Source organism: Bombus terrestris, unplaced genomic scaffold, assembly GCF_910591885.1.
Source record: "Bombus terrestris unplaced genomic scaffold, iyBomTerr1.2, whole genome shotgun sequence".
Taxonomy (NCBI): domain Eukaryota; kingdom Metazoa; phylum Arthropoda; class Insecta; order Hymenoptera; family Apidae; genus Bombus; species Bombus terrestris.
In genome coordinates, this window is record NW_025963586.1 from 425436 (window position 1) to 447003 (window position 21568).

Genomic DNA, 21568 nt, shown 5'->3' on the forward strand with positions numbered 1-21568 from the left:
GTTATATGAAGAAGACGTGACGTTATTTTAAATTTACAGTACATATAGATATTTTTATGCAAAACTATATTGCAATATTTCATAAAAAATAATTCAATCAAGGTCGTGAATTACGATTACAATGAGTAAATTCATTCAAAATATAAAAATCGCGATCGATGTGACAAATCATTGTTAGTGATTTCGCACATCTTTAATAGACATATAGGATATATTATAAGTGCATAAAAAAAATTAAAAATATTTTTTACATGGAGAAAATAAGGTTAATAAGTACCTATATGTATTTATATATATGTATTGCCCACATGGTATGCAAAAACGTTATATATCTCATTAATATATAAAAATACATAGAATAAGCTTAGAATGTTGTTACAAATATGTATCATTCACAGCCATCAGAAAGAAATCTATAAGATAAAATATTAGGATTGACCAGTGATCGAAATTTTATATATCAACGTGTGGTACGACCTTAAAATCCCTAGCAATGCTATAAACACGCTTATATATACAAATGTACTTTTTCTCAAGGAATATAATGAAACAACTGTGTATTTTCATTCATATATAATGTAATGAACAATCTATTACACACACTGATTAAATTATTTCATAAAAATCTGTTATGATTCTCCATAAATGTAATAAACTAACAAACTCTGTACGTGTATTACAAAATAACTTGTTTTTCTTGTGCAAAGAAACAATATGTCCACTATCCTTTTTGGCGTTCACAATTTTCTATTTATCATATATTACAATATAAATGTGAGATGATGTGATTGTATTAATTGTTTGTTTGACAATGTACTGTATTGCGGAACTTGTTCTCGAATTTTGTTTGTGAATCATGACAGAGTCGGAACTTTGCCGGCTCTGCGCCGAAACCAAAGAGAATTTTATTGGAATTTACGAAGCAGAAGGGCAAAAATTAGCCATAGAAGCTAAAATTGCTAAATGTTTACAAATTCAGGTAAAAATAGCTTCCTTTTTTTTTATAATTCTTTTTAATGCAATAAATTTAATAATTCTTTCTATTTTTTTGTTTGTCTTAATGAAATATAATTTCTTTCGAATTTTAATCTGATATTACATTTTAGTATTATTAGAGTAATGTCTATATCTATGAATATATATGTATATTGTAGTAATATTTAAATTAAAATACTGCTTACAGGTATTAACTAATGATGGATTACCACTTACAGTTTGTATAGATTGTTGTATTTTATTGAATCAGTGTAGTGAATTTTTTGAGAAAACCAATCAAGCACAAGTGTCTTTAAGACAATTACTTCTAGACCCTAAAGTTGAGCCACAACCATTAGAATCAAATATAAATTATATTGATAAAACTATTGCATTTCCAAAGGAAGAAATTGGTGAAGGAATTGTTGAATGTCATTTATCAAATTATATCCATGATACATCTAACGCTTCACGTAATTACTTTATTGAAGAAAATAAAAATGATAACCATCAAAAATATGAAAATGAAGAACCTCAAGATAATGTGAAACAAAAAAAATGTAAAATTCAATTTAAAAAAACACAGCTTAAACAAACTAGAAAAAAATTAAAACGGAAAAGTCAAAAAATGGAGGACCCAGACGTATACATAAGTGCTGATTTAAAAAAAGAACATAAAAATATAGATATGAAAACAAATATTAAAATTCCAGATAATTATATGACAGGTAAATATAATCATTATAATAGTAAGTAATATACACATATAAAAACTATCTATAAAGACTAAAATATCTTATAAATAGATTAGCTTATAGTAAAATGAATGAAAGTAGATATTGGTGATTTTAATAAAAATATTAATATCAATACAAGTATAACCAAAGTTACAAGGATCTAAAATATATACTCAAAAACCATTGTCTGTTTATGAAAACTTACAGATATAAACATTATTTTTTTTAATTAAATAGATTGTGGTAGATAATGGTAGAATGGTAACGCTTTTTTTAGGATGTCTACTAACGAAACAAAATGAATGCCCTTATTTATATTAAGTAGAATAAAGTATTAATTTCTTGTCATTTGTGGATAGTTTTTATTAAACTGAATAACATTTACTTGAAACACTTTCTTTCATACTGATAAATTCTAATAATTAAAAAGTTTTGACAAAAAATGCTTATTTAAAGAAAAATTTTATGTGAAAAAAGGAAAGGAAAGCAAAAAACATTTTACATTGAGAATCATTCTATTAAATATCTGAAATGATGCCTTTGGTCTTGTAAACAATTAGTAGGCTTTTCATAAATACTGGTTTGAACATTTAAGAACAGTTTATGAAGTAATTGATAGATATACCTTATGTATTCCTACGTTTATATTTCCTTTGTTATTATTTTGTTTCCATTCATATATACTTCATATTTTCTTCATTGTTTATATAAAGCTTTGTGCTTTACATAATCCTATTAATTGAACAGAACTATTTGTTTACTTGTCTGGAAGATTTAAACAAGACAAACCTTATTCATTTTCAAAAAATGATGATGAAGAAGAATGATTGATTCATATTCAGTTTTTCAAAGAATTCTCTCAGTTACAAAGCAAATAGAAGAACAAGCGAATAGAAGCTTGTAAATGGAATCAAAATAGTTAAAATAATTGTTTAATAATTATATTTAGAATCCAATTTAATTTTTCACTATAAGACTTTATTTATAGAGAATGTAAAAGAATGCTTCAAATAAATACTCTCCATTAGGATAGTAATTATTCTGATAAATAAAAATTAATACCACATTTCATTTAAGATAAATGCCTCTCATTTTAGGTGTGATTCATTACAGAGTAGTTACATTTTATTAGAGGTCCTCTACCTCTTCTGCCATACTAGTCACTCTAATAGTTACTCTGGAAAAGTTTATTTACATATTAATGATGAACCCATGTAATCCACTGAAGTAAAAACAAGTGAAGTCAATATTTCTCTTTGCAGTAGTCTCTAAGAAAACAGTTCATAATACTATACATATTTGATCTATTCTGTGAAAAGACACCAAAGAAGTGTAATTTCTATTTGACACATATAATACCTTTAAATTATTTATTGTTTACCAAAAAGTTTTGAATATATACATATATACACAGGATGTTCACACCATTTTAACTCCCAGCATTTTTCTCATAGTTGGTTACAAGAGAGAGATTTATGATTAAAATGAAAAAAGATAAGCTTTTACTATTTTACAATATGATAGCTGGAATATATTTTTAAATTGTTTATGGTTTTCACATCATAATAAAATGATTATTGATGTATGTATAATATTATTATGTTATATGAAGGTGATTATTGAAACAAACCAATAGTCTGCAACATAATTGAGTTCAAGTTTATTAAAATACAAAAATTAATAAAATATTTTGTAGCGCTAAATTTATTAGATAAAGTTATAAAATTCTATTTTAAGAATAGAATTCTTTGTATTAAAAAGCACTTTTAATTGCACATGTAATCCAATCAATAATCAGATTATTTCATTGTTGTTTGTATATTCATGGAAATTAGACAAATACCAGAACAATACCTATATGTATGATTGTTAATATATCGCAAATATTCATAGTTAAAACCCATATAAAAAAAGGTAATGTGTAACAGTTGTGTTGAATTCATTTTCTGTTTGTTATTAAAAATATTATTTGTTATTGTCTTACTTACTAATTAAATCATTGTTGCACACAGTGTGTCATTATGTAACTGAAGATAAAATGGATATATTGTTTATTTGATTTATTTATTATAAATCAAATAAGAATAGAACAACTAATTCATTACTATATACAGAAGAACATTCACATAGATTCCATCTTAATGTAAGCAATTTCAATCGAAAACCATACTAAGATGGAAGTATTTGTAGGAAGAAACCATACATTCGAAAAAGCAACGTAGTTACTAAAATAAACACAATTTTTTTTACATTTTGAAGAAAATCCGTTTATTTTAATGCAAAAATAACTACGTTATGTAATAATTCAATAGATTCTGTATATAAAATTTTGGAATTACATAGATACATCTGTTTTAAGTCTTTAATTGCGCAATTATTAAACGAAAGTGAACTATAACGTCGTAGAATAATGTGCAGGGTGTATAAACATTTTTGGTAAAGCCCACTTAGTGGGTTAAATCCATGAGTATATGATGAAAATTCTATTTAAAAAACAACAAATATTCTTTTAAGTTTTTTAAAATCTTAACTTCATAAAACAATTTAAACTTCATAAATTTCCAACTCAATTTTTTCGATTTACAAACTGCAGATAAAACAGTGAACCGAAGGGACGAAATGTAAACATTGGAAATAGTATCAATATTTATACTAACCCTACAAGTTTCGCAAATGAATATTAATAAATAATAGCAATGGTTTCTATGTTTATAAAAAATACTTTGGATAGAAGTCATTAAATCAAATGGTAATACTGATACAGTACTAAACTATTACGTATACCATACAGATATGCAGAATTCAATGCAAAAAAGAGAAATAAATTTTTTAATTTAATTTCGTGTTAATGTATGATGCGGTATAATCACCAGCATATTATTAGGCGTTCATCTTTACAACAATACTTTAAGTGAAAATAACCTGAACTTTATGTATACATTTTTAAGATTATTGGAAAACGTTATTCGTCACCACGGATATGTATTTTCATTAAGACCGAGCTCCAGCTCGTAATTTTGCAATTATTAAAGGGTGTTTGGGTAACATGCGATCTTTAGATTTCTTATGAAACCACCTTAAATCTATCGTTTATGTTATTTTGTTGATAGATGCAAATAACTTAAAGAGATGAATATCAAAACAACATTAGCATAAAGTACACAACGAAAATCGTTTTGCGAATTTTATATATATAATCTGATTGGCCTGCATGTATTGTTTCTTGATATATAAAACAGTATAATTATTAATAAATGTACTGTTAAAAAACGTTAAAAATATTAATTTAATTTTTATAATTTATTTTGAAATTAAATGAATATATAAAGACAATTTATTCTTATTATGAATATCTGTTTTCAGTCATAACTACACAAATATTATTTGATATATTTAATATAATGATGAGAAAAATATTTTACATATAAGTCATATATAGAGATTTTCAAGTAATTTCAAATAATATTCATTAAATAAGAATTTCTTGAAATAAGATTTTCAAATAATATTCTTAGAAAAGAATGATCTAAAAATGTTAAAAGTCCTTACTTTTTTGTCTTGTAGTGGACTTCTGTCTAATCGACTCCTATGTGTCAGACTTATGATTTATGATCAAATAAATAAATGGTTGGTTCATCCGAAAGTATACAGTCTGTTCTCTGTCATGGTTGGCACAATTTTTCAAGCATTTCCGCTAATCTGACGGCTAATTCATTAGCTTCAAAAACTGCAATAATAATATTAAAAAAAATGTTGTATTGAATAAAAAATCAAGATCATCATGACATTCTTAAATGACACCATATATTGCTTTTTATGCAGTGTCAAAATTGATACTTACACAAATTCAGCGATGTCATAAACAGTTGCTGTTTTCCAATAATTTCTTAATAAATTCAACTTAAAATACATGTTGATCAGCAACTAGTGAGTAGTTTTAGTGGATACAGGGTAGTTCTTTCCAAACAGATAAGTTGAGAATAGAGAAAATTTTTTTGAAAATTTATCAAACATCAGCAGGTGGTTATTATACGTACGAAGATAAGTCAAAAACGTTTAAGGCCTTATTTTCAAACAAATAAAATTTGAATATGTTCAATTAAATACTGGTACTGATACACGCGCATGATACATTTTCAAATTCATTTTTCTCAAAAACAGTGCATGTTAGGAAAGAGTCTTTTGTACATTTTTGGTTTATAGTTTAATTCTTACTCATGTTTAGTCTAGAATCAGCCAAGTTTAGTTATACTTGTCAAATATTTATACTAAATCTTCTCGAAAACGGAGCGTTATATGAAAAAATTCTATTCTATATTTTCATCTTATTTTTTTTTGTTGAATCGCACTGTTGTATAATAAATTACCTTATTACCCTGTATAATAAATTTCCTTATTAATGCATGAATCAAATATAATCATATAAATATGAAAATATCCAGTAAGCTTTCTAAACATAAATGATAATACTTGTTATAAACTGAGTCTCGTGTTCATGGTATATATTCGTATTGTTATAGTAAGTGCATTTTGAACTTGTCAGTCTGATATAGACGAAATATAGATAAATATAATAATATAAAGAAATAAGGAAATATATATAAACGAATCTTAATATGTCTATCTACTACAGGAATGAAATATTTTTTTAACTTCAAGAAGTTGATATGTTATATGGTGATCATAAAAGAAATCACTTAAGACGGTGAATTGGAAACATATAGAAACTGATATCCGGATCGATGTAACAAACAATTTATCATACTTTAAGCTGATTTTTTTAATTGGAGAAAGGCAACTGTGTATGATATTGTGTATTCGTTTCGATGTTACTTAGTCAAATTTGAATTTTTATTGAATAAATTTTTCTTGATAATCTTTATTACCGTAATTTATTTCCAACTGAGTATTGATTAACTTTTGTTCAGAATATTTTCTCATAATATTAGTAGTCACGAGGAAATAATTATCAATTATCCAGCATTAATTAAAAAAAGTGTACATATATATCTATAATGTTTACATCATTTACATATGTAGTGTGTCCGCTTTAACTGAACTTACTGGAATATCTCATTATGAATTAAGAATATAAAAGAATGGTAGCTAATTGTTTTCATCTCAATAAAGTTGTGGCCGATTGAACGGAACAGAATAACCAGGAGTATACTGAAAACATATATGTCATACATTATTTACCACATTACGTTTTACATCATTTTATAATAGCATTTCTATCATCTGTTATATAATAGCTATATGTATATGTATATTATTTATTTCAATTTACCGCGTGTCTCCACATCATTGAATAAGGATTGGAAAAAGAGTTGAGAATTTATATGATAAATAGTATTTAAATTGATTAAAGAATCATCAATAAACATAGTTTTTAAGTTAAAATAATTTTATAAAACATTACTATAATTATGTAATTGGCTTTTCGGTTTTAACGTATCGCATGAAATATGAAAACAAAGGATTACATAAAAATTTTTGCCACAGTTTTCTTTTACTAGCATCTATGCTTAATATCTTCTTACAGAATCGCAAATATTGAAAATGTCGCAGATATCCTGATAGAATCTATCATGCATGTAGAGATCGGTCAAATAACATGTACAAGCGAATATGAGGTGATTTGTTATAAAACAGTAAAAAGAAAGGATAGAATAAAATTTTTTCGTTTGCGGTTAGTTTTCGAGAAAATCGAGTTTAAAAATTTGTCAGGTATGCTTGAATTTGATTAATTATCAACTGGTTACAAAAAAATAATTCTACATGCGAAAGTACGTAAAAGATGCGGAATAAAATTTTTTTATTTAAGGCTTTATTTTCGAGAAAGTAGAGTTTGGATATGTTTAGTTAAGAATATACGCATATCATAAATTTTCAAATTTATTTTCCTGAAAAACATTTTGTAAATAAATTTTATTATACATTTCCAACTTACTCTCACATATTGAATAATTTCCTGTTGATTATTTACTCCTGTCCAGCCTGGAATTAACGAAATTAATCTTCAAATATTATTCTATTTTTAGACTCACTTTTTTCGTAAACGTCATATGAAAAATTTTTATTCTACATTTTTTCCTTATTTTTTCATAAGAGATCACTTCATGCTCGCTTATAAATGTTATTCAGCTGGTCCCTGTACTTCCGCAACTTTCTTATATTTAATTAAAGAATTATTGAATTATAGGGCTGTATTAAAGCTTTATTTATTTAAAATGAAACATCGATGACTAACGCATACAGATTTTGCTAAAACTGTGCACAATTGCCATTGGCTGAACTTAAAAATTTTTTTAAAAGAGGACAAGAGACCTTTCTGAAGACCTATAAATCTGTGTGAAAATTTTTCGAAATAAATCAATTGTTTAAGAAAATTAAATTTCACCTCTCTTTTTTTGAGATATTTTAATCTTTTTCAGATGAGTAACGGCTTTTATTTATCCTCAGTTCAGCGATGTCCAACAATATGTAATTATCGTAACTATTCCATGTAATATCGTTACTCTTATTTTGTGCATTTCGAATACTGCCTGTCATTTCAATTAGTTTAGTTATTTCAAAAAGAAATATACATATATATTCCGAAACACTGGAGTACTAATTATAAATAAATAAATATATATATATATACAGAATATAAATAAATAAAAAATATATATATAAATATATAAAAAATATATATAAATATTTATATATATTTATATATTTATAATATATATATATATATATATTATATATATATATATAACGATAACAGCAAGTTTATTCAATGTAATTGTTACAATAGCGATGTTCCGAAAAAACATGCTTGAAATATAAATACTCTTTATATGCCAAGCATATGCCAAGTACAAATCCTCCTCATACATTTCACCAATGAGTTTCATCATCTCGCATTGTAAAACAACAATCTATCAGATTTTAGTAATGAAAGGTTTCTTTCTTTAAATATCCACTTTTATGCCACGAATGTTTAAACGAATTCCGAAATTTAGAAGAGAAAAACTGATTATATATAAGAGATTATAGTTTTATAATATTATAATTCAGTAAAGCGACTTGATCGGACAAAGTTCTCACACAATATTTCCATATGGAATATTTCCAAAACTGGGAACATGTAGGGCCAGAGTCTGGAGGCGGTACTTTTTTATCATTGTTTCTTTAATATCATGAGAAAAAATATCTCTTTTTCTTGTAGGAAAAGGTGTAAGAATCTTGAACAGCACTCATTTCATGAATCTAGTAGGAATGTTCAAGATCTTATATTTGTCAAGAATACTTCTGTAAACGAAGTTTTAGAGCAGTTGATCATTAATTTGCCAAATTTCGAAGCAGAAAATGTCCCTAATGAACATTAGAATTTGAATAAATCTTTCTTTACTTTAGATTCGAATTGCCTATATTACTTGATTTTTCTAAAATAAAATAAAGAGATGAAAACAGCTTTTTTTCTACCCTATTGAAATATTAAAACAGTAAAACTCTATTTACATAATATTCATTTATTGGAACGAAATTATAGTTATGCCTAATAATTAACTCTTGTTAGTCGAATTCACTTATCTGAACTCCTGTCAGATGAGCTCCTGTCATATCAACAAAAAATAATAAATGAGGAAAATTGGTCAGCTTCTATTATATGAAGTACAGTTATATAGTTCAGATAAATAGAGTTGTTATATTTATATTATATCTTTATATTATATTATAACATACAATTGCCTTTGATTTTATACATATATCATTTCCAATTGCCATTTCTGTATTTCTAGTATCTTCTCACTCACAGTGTCAATACTGGACCTATAAATGGTAAATATAGTATAAAATAATAATAAATAACAGTAAATACTCTCTATCTATCATATGATTGTAATGAACTGATGTGTTTTATTTTATAAAAAAATATTGCCTACAATGTATAGATGAAACTAATGTTATTACAATTTTTATAAACCTTGTAATTAATGGCAGAAATAACAACCAACCCATGAAATACACAAAACTAAAACGACAATATTAGACACAATATTTACAATAATTACATCTATCAATAAAAGTCCTTTTCATTTGAACGAAATTAAATGCCGCTTTTCACACAGATTTATAAGTCTTTAGAAACGGTATAGTTTTTTGATACTTTATGTTTTATATGAGCATTATTATTAAATAGAAGGCGTGATTCGGATGAAAAGGTTGATTTCCTGTATATAGTAAAAAAGTTACACCAAGAAAATACAGCAAAATTCTTAAATTGGTCTAATGAATAATTGAAGATATGGTGTCAGTCTCTGATGTCTTTTGTTACTTTAATATGTACTAATATTTAATTCCCGAATTTTTTATATATGATTTTTACTAAATAGTAATTAATATCATATATATTTTAATATATGCTTAAGTGAAGTTCTAATTGTGTATATCTATACTGAAAAGTTATGTTAATTATATCAGATAGTATATTGGAAAAATTATATTTATGCTGTAATTTTTAAATATAGGTACTGATACAGACTTAGAAATTATAGAAGCACATACAGTAGAAATATTAAAACGCAAAAGAGAAGAAAATATAAATAGGTATCCATGGCTTTGCACTGATTGTAATGATAAATTACCTAGTTTAGAAAAATTAGAAGAACATCATGAAACTATTCACAATCAACAAGCAAAATATATGTGTGCTTTATGTTGTAAAGTTTATGATAAATATTATGGTTTTCTTACTCATGTCAAACGACACAAAAACAAGACAAAATTCAGGTAAAATTCAGGTTTATTAAGTTATGTATAAATTGTTTAATATACATAATCTTCTAATAAAACTATTTAATATATGTTATAAAGTTGTGAAGATTGTGGAAAATCATTTGTACATAAAAAGGTATTAGATTCTCATAAAGCAATTCATAGTGAGGAACGACCTCATGTATGCCAAACCTGTGGGAAAGCATTTAGACAACAAAGTGCATTATATATTCATAGTCGGTGTCATTTACCAGATACTATGAAAAATAGATTTCCATGTGATCAGTGTGACAAAAGGTATAACTTTATATATATACATATGTATATATATATTAATTTTGTTTTTGTTTATTGATATAAATTTATTTATTTGTATATCACTTTATAATGTATATTCTTTGTATGTGTACGTGCGCACGCACACGTTTATAGTTTATATTGTGAATATTTATAAGTACTGATTAAAATATATTATTTAATAATTTCATATTTTATTTTGTTAAAAATATCTCCTATGTGCTATACTAAAATATTACACAGATTATGATTGACTCAATCAACATCTCTAAATTATTGAAGATTTGCTAAAAAAGTACATTGTAAAATTGACTTTAATTTTAGAATTCAAGTCTAAATTTTAAGAAGAAATATCAAAAAAGCCATGTGCCATAATCTGATATTATCTTAAATATTATTTTAGCATTACACAAGTTTTTCTGATGTGACTATTTTAGAAATTCAATATTATATTTACAATATATTTATTTAATTTCTTCAGCTTTTATATCTCTTTCAAATTTATAAAATAATTATTCTTAGGAATATTTCTTTATGGACTTGTCCATATACATGCTTTTATGTCGCAACCATTATGCTGTAAATATTCTTATAATCTGATTTTTATAACCATAATGAAATTTTTCACGAAGTTTTGATGTTGATTGAAGCTTACATTTGGAAGGAGTTGCTTTGTTCTATATTTTAATTTTTGAATGTACATAAACTTGTCCAAATTTTCATCTTCTGAATTGTTTTAATAAAAGTAAGCTGACAAAATATAAATAATAATATTGTAAATATTACCAGTCCAAGAGTCAATTAAGCTGTAAATACCAAATTATTTTTTATTGTAATACATATTATCCTTTTTGTGAGAATACAATAAAAAAAATTTGGCCTTGAACTTCAAAATTATAATTTTAGTACCTCATGTATTTTAGCATTACACTTGGGTGATATATAAGTAAAGTACTAGTAGTATGCGAGTAATAAAAGAAGTTTTTCAGATTTTCAACAAAACCAAATTTAGTCACACATAAACGTATCCATTCTGGTGTTAGAAATTTTACATGTGATCAGTGTGGCAAGAGCTTTATTCAGAAAGGAAATCTAGAAGCCCATTTTTTAACTCACTCTGCAGATAAGCCATATAATTGCAGTCAATGTTCAAAAGCGTATGTTTATTAAAAAAATATAATTTATAACTTACTTGTAACTATGTTTACATATTTAATGTTATTTGCAGTTTCAAAACACCACTACAGTTGAAAAAACATGAGACAGTTCATACAGGTGCTAAACCACATCAATGTGCTGTATGTGGAAGAACTTTTAGAGAAAAAGGTACCTTAAGGGAACATCACAGAATACATACTGGTGCAATGCCATTTACATGTGAATTTTGCGGTAAATGTTTTCGATTTAAAGGAATATTAACTGTAAGTTAATTAAATGACTAATACAGTATTATTTAAAAAGCAAAAAATAATATCATTTTAAAATTTATTTTCAGACACACAGAAGACAACATACTGGCGAACGTCCATATAGTTGTTTAGAATGTCAACATCATTTTACAAATTGGCCAAATTATAATAAGCATATGAAACGTAGGCATGGAATTAATACATCTCATGCAAAGCATTTGTCACAATCTCAACAGATACAATCACAGCAGCAATTACCAGAGCAACAATCAGAACAGTCACAAGCAGATCACTCAAATGCTTCAGAACATTCACTTTCTATATCCCCTACGGAATCATCAACTGTACATGTAAGAAGTTATTGTATTTGATCTAGTATTATAGTTCATAGTATAAAAATATATGTGGCATTATGTAACATATGAAACTTATTTCAAAGATGAATTTAAAATGATATTACAAATTGATATAAATGTGCAACAAATTTCATTACATTTTTAATGGAGTATCCTCAACAATTTATAAGCATTAAGGAGTATGAAAAAAAGTAAGCCTTGATTTTTATTCCATTTTATAGTCTGAAGTTTCGTTTTTATGATATAAGCATTACGAATTTTGAAATTCAATTCTTAACCCTTTGCACTCGGATGTTTTTTCAAAGGGGACATCGTAAGTCTCACATACCACTCGGATGTCTTCTCTGAGAGGATATCAAAGCTTATTAGTGATTACAGAGGATGAACTCATTCCACCGCAACTTTCTGAGAAATGCATGTTTCCCTGAAGTTTTCTGTTGAAATAGCATAAGGAAGAAAATCTAAATATGGTACAATTGCCAAGATATATGAAAAAAATATCAGTAGATTTTACGTCAGAAGAGAACGTGAGAAGTGCATTCACGATGGTTCGAGCGCTTCTCTACTCCACTTGAAAAGAGCGTTAAGGATGAGTTGTAGAAGAAAGGTTGGTATACAAGTATACCTGGCATTGTATAGTGATATTTGAGGATATAAGTAAACAAGTCTAAAACTGGAGAAAAAGATTTTCAAAGCTGAACTCAGTTCATATTGAAGCGTCGAGCGTTACGGATAGATCCTTGTACTAATAAGTCAGGAAATCGGAAATGTAATACTCTTTTGGTAAATATAATTTTGTGGTTTCGTAATTTACCTCAGAAAGAAGAAAAAATAAAAAATCAATGACACATTACAAGTTTGTCAAAAGTCTTATAAATCAGTTGAGAGGTAATTTTCGGGAATCAAGAACATATTCACTCACATCTTTGTCGGATAATAGACTGAACAGCAAATTACATATTCTTAATGTAAGAGAAAAAAAAACTGGACTGTATTGTTTGTTCTGATAGGAAGACACTGAGTGGAAGACGTCAAACAACTTATTATTGTGAAACATGTATAAACCAACCTGCAGTGCATACTGCGAATTGCTTCAAAATTTATCATACTGTAGAAAATTATAAGGAATAAAATTTTCATTTTGTGGCAAAAATATGATCCTCAACGTGTACAATTTCATGTAAATCAAATATCATTACAATACTTGGTTCCAAAGCTATACTATATAATATATTGATTCTTAGGTTCACGTTTTCGCAATAAAGTGGCGTCGAATTGCTGGTAGGTAACGTCCAAGATGCTCCGAGTGCAAAGGGTTAAAGTATGAGTTTATTTAAATGATAACAATTTAAATCCGCTACTTATTCTAAATTTTAGATATACATATTCACTTACTGACAAATCATACAAGAATTAAAAATTGAATTGAAAAACTAAACAAATAAAAATTTAATTTAATTTCTATCTTTTGGATAGTTTCCAAAGATATTTTAGTGTTAAAGCTTTAGAAAATGTATTAAAGTGAAGCAACATGTTATCTTTTCACTATCATATTTGGACTCTATTTGAAAGTAACACTTTATTCTGAACATCATTATGAAGATAAGGGGATATTATTCCTAAATACAGATTTTGCTAGTTAACTCGAAAGCGGATGCCGTTGCAGTAATAATCTCATATTAATTATGTGATTTGTTATTTGAAGTAGATATTGTTCCTATGTAGGATATAGATGGTATATAAATATATACATGCACATACATATATATGTAATATTTAGTATATAATATGTATATACATATTATATGACATGTAATATATATATATATATATGTTACATATGTAACATATAGTATGTAATATGTATATAATATGATATATATCGGGTTGACGTTAAGATTAGAGTTAGGGTTAAAGGCGTGAAACGAATCGTTATGATTATGCAATAGAAGAGGTATTTACTAGTGCAAATATGATTATGATAGAATTTGACAAGTGATCGCGATAATTAGATACTTGAGAAGCTAATGACAATGATCCTAATGATCTAATGATCCTAGGCTCAATAACGAATCCGCGGTCAACGGGATGCCGAACTTTATCCTTCGTGAGTGTCTAAGTTGTACTCGAGGTTAATGCACAGAGCAATCATTACGTATCTGAGAGTTACTTGAATCGTTATTGAGATCATACAGGAGAGTGACTCTCCGTCACGGTGACGCTGTCGAGGAAAACTATATGGGGTGTGTCTAAGGACACGAGCTCATCGGATTCGTGGAGAAAAGTCTTCATTCGGAAAGTGAGGGAAATTGACGTTACTGTTAATTGATCAATTTCCATGTTGGTGGTTAGGCAAGGGTGCTAGCCGCCCTTAAGAGAAAGTTGCTAGCGGGAAGCGTTGTTCGTGGAAAAATAGGTTTCTCATATTTTCCCGTAGATGGGACAAAGACTATTTGTCTGTTTGAAGGACTTTAGTTAACTAAATCTTAAGATTTATAACGGGTCCTCAGGCTAGCTAAACATATACTGTGGAGATGCGTTGACATCTGGCAATCATCTTACTCGAAGAATAGAGTCTGCGTGTGGCGAGCCACGGGACAGAAACCGTTGGGATGTTTACTGTCGAGTGTCGCTACAATTATTTCTTTTAAGGAGAGCTATAGAATTACTTCATGCCTTTGTTAGTCAAAATGTTCATCCCTTGACCGCAGCTACGTTCGGCAATTGGTTGTCGCCTCGAGTCCAAGCTCACTATCATAAATCTCGAACAAATACAATTGGATTGAATGACGACAATTGCTTAATTACGGCTATGGTAGAATCTAGATTACAGTATTAAGGAGTTTTCCCAAAGTTCCAAAGGGAAGGCTCCGGTGTCCTTCCATCTCCGACATATATATATTATATATATTATATATATATATACATATATATATACATACATATATATATAATATATATATGTAACCCATAGCATATAATATGTATATGTAACATATGCATATGTATTATATATATTACATACATATTTGTAATAATATATGTAATATGTATATAATATGGAATAATTCTCGATTAACAGTGTAGTATCGGAAAAAGGATAGGATTAGGATAATTTAGATTTGTAAAATTCTCCTAATACTGTTTATTTAAGACAAATAAAAATGACAAAGATTAATTGGATAGAGAACGATAAATGTTCAACTTGAACTAAACGCAAAAATCTTATTCCACTCAAATCACTCTCGCAACTCTGTAACTCTACAACTCAATCTCTCTACAACGCTAGCAACTCTACAACTCTACAACTCTCACTGACTCTCTCAACTCTACAACTCTAGTCTTCGGCTTCTGCACTCGCACGCTCTCGCTTCTCAACTCACACTCACACTGTACGCCTTTTGCATTCGTTCTCGCCGGCTTCTCAACTAACTCTGTCATCTCTTTGCCTTTTCCCGCCCTATCGCGCACGTGTCCCGAAAACGCCCGTGGCCAGGATCACGCAGGCCTTTTCCACGAAACTATTCACTTGAAAGGACCGACGACACATTGATGTACCCGACGATGCCGCGGCTCTCGCGACATTGTTTACGGTTCGGTCGATATCTTAGGCCTTTTGTCCACGATACTATAATAGATGTATTTTCATCTTAATAGGCATAGGATTAGAGTTACCCTATGAATTCTTAGAACTGCTCCTTGGGAGAGAATAACCGCGTTATCTCTAACTGCTGGCCGACGATATCTCATTGCTAGTTACTATTGAATCATCAGATTATAAAAAATACAATTTTTATGCTTTTAAATTTAGAGTTCTGAGATCATATACATCAACGAAATTGCTTATGTTTTTTGATGAGTGTGACACTAAACATGATTACATCTGAACGAATTTAAAGTACATTTCTTGACCATTTCATACTCGCTCAATGTTCCTCATTCTCATTTTCGAGGGGTGTGGAAACCGATCAAAATTCACATCTACTCGACAAAGGTCAGATGGAATTGGTTTGAGAGCCCAAAATAAAATTATTAAGAGAATATATATAAAAAATGGTGATGATAAGCCTTAGATGAATAAACACCAGATTTAAAATTTGAAAGAATTATTTTTATTTTGATAATATTTCTAAATTAATTACAAAATTCTTTAATAACTTTACATAGAGGACAAAGCTAAAATAAAAAAGAGAAAAATATAAACAACTGAAGGCACACTGGTTGTATTACTTCTGTACAACTGCATATGTGAGACTGTAAGAAATGTTTGTTATACCTCAAATAAAAATAAATATCATCACTATATTAGGTTTGGTTTTAGGGTAGGTTTTTCAATCCGCCCCGTTTGTGGCGAACGCTTGCATAGAATAATAACAAACTAATTATAAAAGTAATAGGGGGTAAATAATTGACATTATTTTATGAACTAGAAAAATTTTTATTGTTTGTGCTAGCGTTACTGATCGCCTTATGGCGACTGGATTGAGAAAAGTAACCCAAATCCAAACACAACAGATTGATGATATTCATTTTTAATTAAATCATAGCAGACATTTCTTACAGTCTCATATATGCAGTTGTGCACAGGTCTTTATGGCTCAACCTTTGTTTATATAAACTATATAAAAAAAGAGGGGCGGTCAGCAATCAATGCTAATGCGTATACCATTATGGACGCACAATTATAAGCGCAATTTACTCTAGTGGTATTGATAATTTTTTGCGAATATTTCGAAACTATGATCAACCGACAGTTATATGTACAGGAAAAAATTGTCTAAAATTTGGAGATTTTCAATATATTAAAAAATTATGGAAACCGGAAAGGACGTAACTGTTTCACAGATTCACCAACAAATTCAATGTTTTATAGTGTTAAATTAGCATGCAAGAAGCATTCCTATCTATTTTTTCTTAATGGTTCGATTCTTACCGAGCCGATCCAAAGTTAGACTGTTCATTCAAGCTTGTACCCAAGTCATGATTGGGGATCCCAAAACTTTCGGGAGTCGGAGCAATATGAATTTATATAAATCGGGGCTGATTCTGTTCGAATTTCTATCGGCCCGTCTCGAAGTTTCGGATCCCGATACTTGGGACGATCTGTACACCTCTAATATCAACTCTTTCACTGTGGATCCCATACGAGCCGAAAACTAAAAATTGTTAAGATTTATAATTGTTACAACGATACAGGTATAAATATTAATTGATTAAAAAATTATATGGAAAATCTACTAAAATGGTAAAACAATCCTTTTTTCAAAATTTACAACATAGTTAATGCAACATATCGTCATTTTAATCCACATGAAAAGGCTAAAGCTCATTCTTGGATTGATTTAAAGAAAACCTTCCTTTAATTCTTTAAATCTCCTTATGTAAAACATTTTTCTTAAATAGAGCAATTTGAAAGGAGGTAACAAAAAATCAAGTTCACATGGATAACAGTCGCTGTTTACAGGAAAAGTGACTTATCACTGATTTTAATGGGATTTTTTAATTGCCTTGTAGATATATAAACAGTGGGAAATATAAAAAGACTAGTGGCAATCTTGGTAAAAATAGGAAACCTTTTTAAAAAGGGAAGGAGGTAGGAAAACTTTAAAAAGTTAGTGGCTTATGGAAACCCATTATATTTTTAATGTAAATTGTTCATTATTGTGAATGCAAATATGTCATTCTTATGGAAATATCGGTCTTAAAGAGGACGCCACAGATTGTGCAAGTCTCACCTCCAGCTGGATTAAAAGAGTAACATAGAAAGCGTTAGTTAAAAGTAAATAAATCCGCAACCGGCAACGTTATTGCAAGATCTAGTATAGTTAAATTATATTAGTATAATTATTATTTATTGACTAATATATTTTTATATATATTAACATATATTGCGAGTCATGTTGTGTGTATGTGTGCCCCGACAATAGTATTATATTAACTGATGTGTGTCACAAGGAGATTGTCGATCGGAACTTACACATTACGTGTGCATGTTGTTGCTAAAAGAGTAAAACCTATATAACTCAAGATAAAGATGGGAATAAGGTAATTTGTACCTTTCCATATATTTCTTGATATCTGCGGTTCTTCATTATACGATGGAGTTGCTGATTGCAATTTTATCAAATCTAGATCAACATTTATGCCCTTCTTTAAAACGGACTTTAGGCAGAGGTTGTAGAATTTGTACCTTTCTTCTTGAGATCAACATTTCAGTGAAACCATATACACATGTCGGCATTCAATTTGTAGTAAATTAAAGCCAGTTTTGCTATTAAACTCAAAATGGTTTAATGTCATCATCAAGGAAGAAAGAAAATATTAGGTCATCCCATAAGTTCGTGCCGTTTTTCGAGCGGTTATATATGTTAAGATTGTTTACATACCTTTCAGTTTCATGAAAAAATGTAATCCCCCTCTCGTTGTACAACTTCTTCCCATTTTTCTGGTAGGGCCATTATTCCGTCTCGATAAAAGTTCTCTTGTTTTTCTATAAAATAATTTTCTAAGCTATTTTTGAGAATGTCAATATTTTCGAATTTTTTACCTACTAAAAAGTGTTGTAATGCTCTGAACAGGTGGTAATCAGATGGGAAAATTTCTGGGGAATATGGGGGATGTGGTAAAATTTCTCAATTAAATTCAGACAATTTTTTTGTAACGCTTTTCGCGACATGCGGTCTAGCGTTGTCGTGATGGAAGATAACGTTGTTCCTATTCACTAAACCTGGTCGTTTTTCAGCTAGTGCTTCCCTTAATTTTTCTAACTGAGTGCAATATTTGTCTGAATTAATGGTATCACCACTAGATAAAAGTTCAGAATAGAGTATTCCTTTATAGTCCCACCATACACACAAAAGAACTTTACGTGGATGTAACCCCGGTTTTGCACAGCGTTGAGATGGCTGATTTCGTTGGGACCAGCTACGTTTCCATTCAGGGTTTTCGTAAAGTATCCATTTTTCATCACCAGTTACTAGGCGTTTAAGGAATGGCTCGTGTTTATTATGCGCAAGTAATGACATTGCATGCTGTCGTTCGGTCCAGACGGTTCCGTTCCGTAAGTTCATGGGGCACCCAAACGTTCAACTTTGACACCATCCCCATTTTTTTTAAACACCTATGAATCGTTGTCTTAGGTATTTTCAGAACATTTGACTTCTCTTGAACTGTCAAACTTCGTGATTTTTCAACAAGATCCTGAATTTTATCTTCGTCTGTCTGAGGAAGACGCCCGGAGCGTTCCTCGTCTTCTAAACAGAAATTCCCAGTTCTGAAACGTTGGAACCACTAACTACAGGTGCGAGATGAAAGCGCATTTTCTCCGTAAACAGCACATATGTTTTTCGTGGCAATTGTTACAGAACTTCCTTTCCGAAATTCATATAACATGAGATGTCGAAAACGGATACACATTTTTTTTTTATTTGTTAGAATATTTACAATAAATTCTCATTGAGAATTTTCAGTAACTTCATTTGGCGTGATACAATGACATGGTTTATAATAGTTTATATTGTTGGTTCTAGTAGGATCTAAGGATTTAATCTAAAGGGTATGTTCTTTTTAGTCTACAGATCTGGTGCGTCGTGTCAAGTAGTTGGGTGGCTATTGGGTTGTGGTGGTTGTTGACTCTTGTGCTATATCTGCTTCTGGACTTGTGTATTTCATCTTTGACTGTAGGTATCTTGAGATCACGGTGGATTGTTTCGTTGGTAAGATACCAGGGTGCATTTATTAGGGATCTTAGCGTTTTCGATTGGAAGCGTTAGAGTATTTCAATGTTGGAATTACTTGCTGTTCCCCATAGTTGGATTCCGTAGGTCCAGACAGGTTTTATTACGGCCTTGTAAAGGGTTATTTTGTTCTGTATGTTTAGCTTGGAGCGTCGGCCAATGAGCCAATAAAATTTTTTGAGTTTGTCCCTGAGTTGTTTAGATTTGTCTACGAAATGTCGTTTCCATGTTAATCTCCTGTCCAGAGTCATGCCCAGGTATCTGACTGTGTCCTTGTTAGGAACTGTTATATTGTTAATGGAGACCAGTGGGCAGATTTGTTTTTGCATTGTGAAGGTTACATGTGTGGATTTTTTTTCATTAATTTTGAAGCCCCATTTATGGAACCACTTTTCCATTGAGTCGAGACCTCGCTGGAGAGTGGATGAGGCTACTATTGGGACATAGCGCTGTGTCGTCGGCAAATGTTGCTAAAGTTATTTCAGTTGATATTGGTAAATCGGCATTGTAGAAGGAGAACAGAAGGGGTCCAAGGACACTGCCATGGGGTATGCCCGTTTCTATTGGGAAAGTTGTGGTAATGGCGTCTGCGTATTTAACCATGAATTGCCTATTGGTTAGGTAGGACTTTAGGATAGAGTAGTAAGTGTGTGGTAGGACCTTTTTTAAGTTTGTAAAGAAGCCCTTCGTGCCATACTATGTCGAATGTCTGTTGAATATCAAGGATTACCGCTGAGCAGTATTTTTTCTTTTCGAGGGTTTGGCTGATATTGTGTGTTATTCGGTGGATTTGCTCTATTGTGGAATGCTGCTTCCGAAAGTCAAATTGATGATCTGGCAGGGTTTTCAGATCCTCTAGGAGTGGAAGGAATCGATTCGTTAGCAACTTTTCGAATAGTTTTGACAAAGTATGTAGAAGACTAATTGGGCGATACGAGCTAGTTTCGTGTATTGGTTTTCCGGGTTTTGGGATGAGCGTAATCAGTGACGATTTCCAGGTTTTGGGATAGTATTCAAGGCGAAGAATTACGTTGAAGATTGCAGAAATGAGTGCAATCCCTTTTATGGGTAGTTCCTTAATTGCTTTATTACTTATTTGATCATGTCCCGGTGCTTTCCCGGGGTTCAGTCGATGGATTAATTCAGTGACCTCTAGAGAAGTGAAAGGTTTAATGGGGGGAGACATTTGGAAGGGAGAATGCAGGTATTCTGTTATTTCCGGAGTGGTATTGGAGGAATGAGGTTTAAAAACGTTGGATAGGTAGTTAGCGAATAGCTTGGCTTTTTCT

General features: G+C 29.6%; 1 protein-coding gene across 3 annotated transcripts in view; it reads left to right on the forward strand.

The window, feature by feature from the left end:
* Positions 1 to 483: 483 nt before the first annotated feature.
* The window catches only part of LOC105666959 (oocyte zinc finger protein XlCOF6), a 41636-nt gene continuing 20551 nt past the window's right edge, over positions 484 to 21568 (forward strand). For 2 of the 3 annotated variants that reach the window (XM_012319819.3, XM_048414278.1), the window contains exons 1-7: positions 485 to 979; positions 1184 to 1703; positions 10235 to 10496; positions 10581 to 10778; positions 11768 to 11935; positions 12007 to 12199; positions 12274 to 12537. In XM_012319819.3, the coding sequence (XP_012175209.2) occupies positions 857 to 979; positions 1184 to 1703; positions 10235 to 10496; positions 10581 to 10778; positions 11768 to 11935; positions 12007 to 12199; positions 12274 to 12537 (1728 nt within the window). In that variant the 5' untranslated portion in view covers positions 485 to 856. Of the gene's footprint in view, positions 980 to 1183; positions 1704 to 10234; positions 10497 to 10580; positions 10779 to 11767; positions 11936 to 12006; positions 12200 to 12273; positions 12538 to 21568 lie in introns of those variants that run through there. The other variant, XM_048414279.1, reaches the window with a different exon arrangement.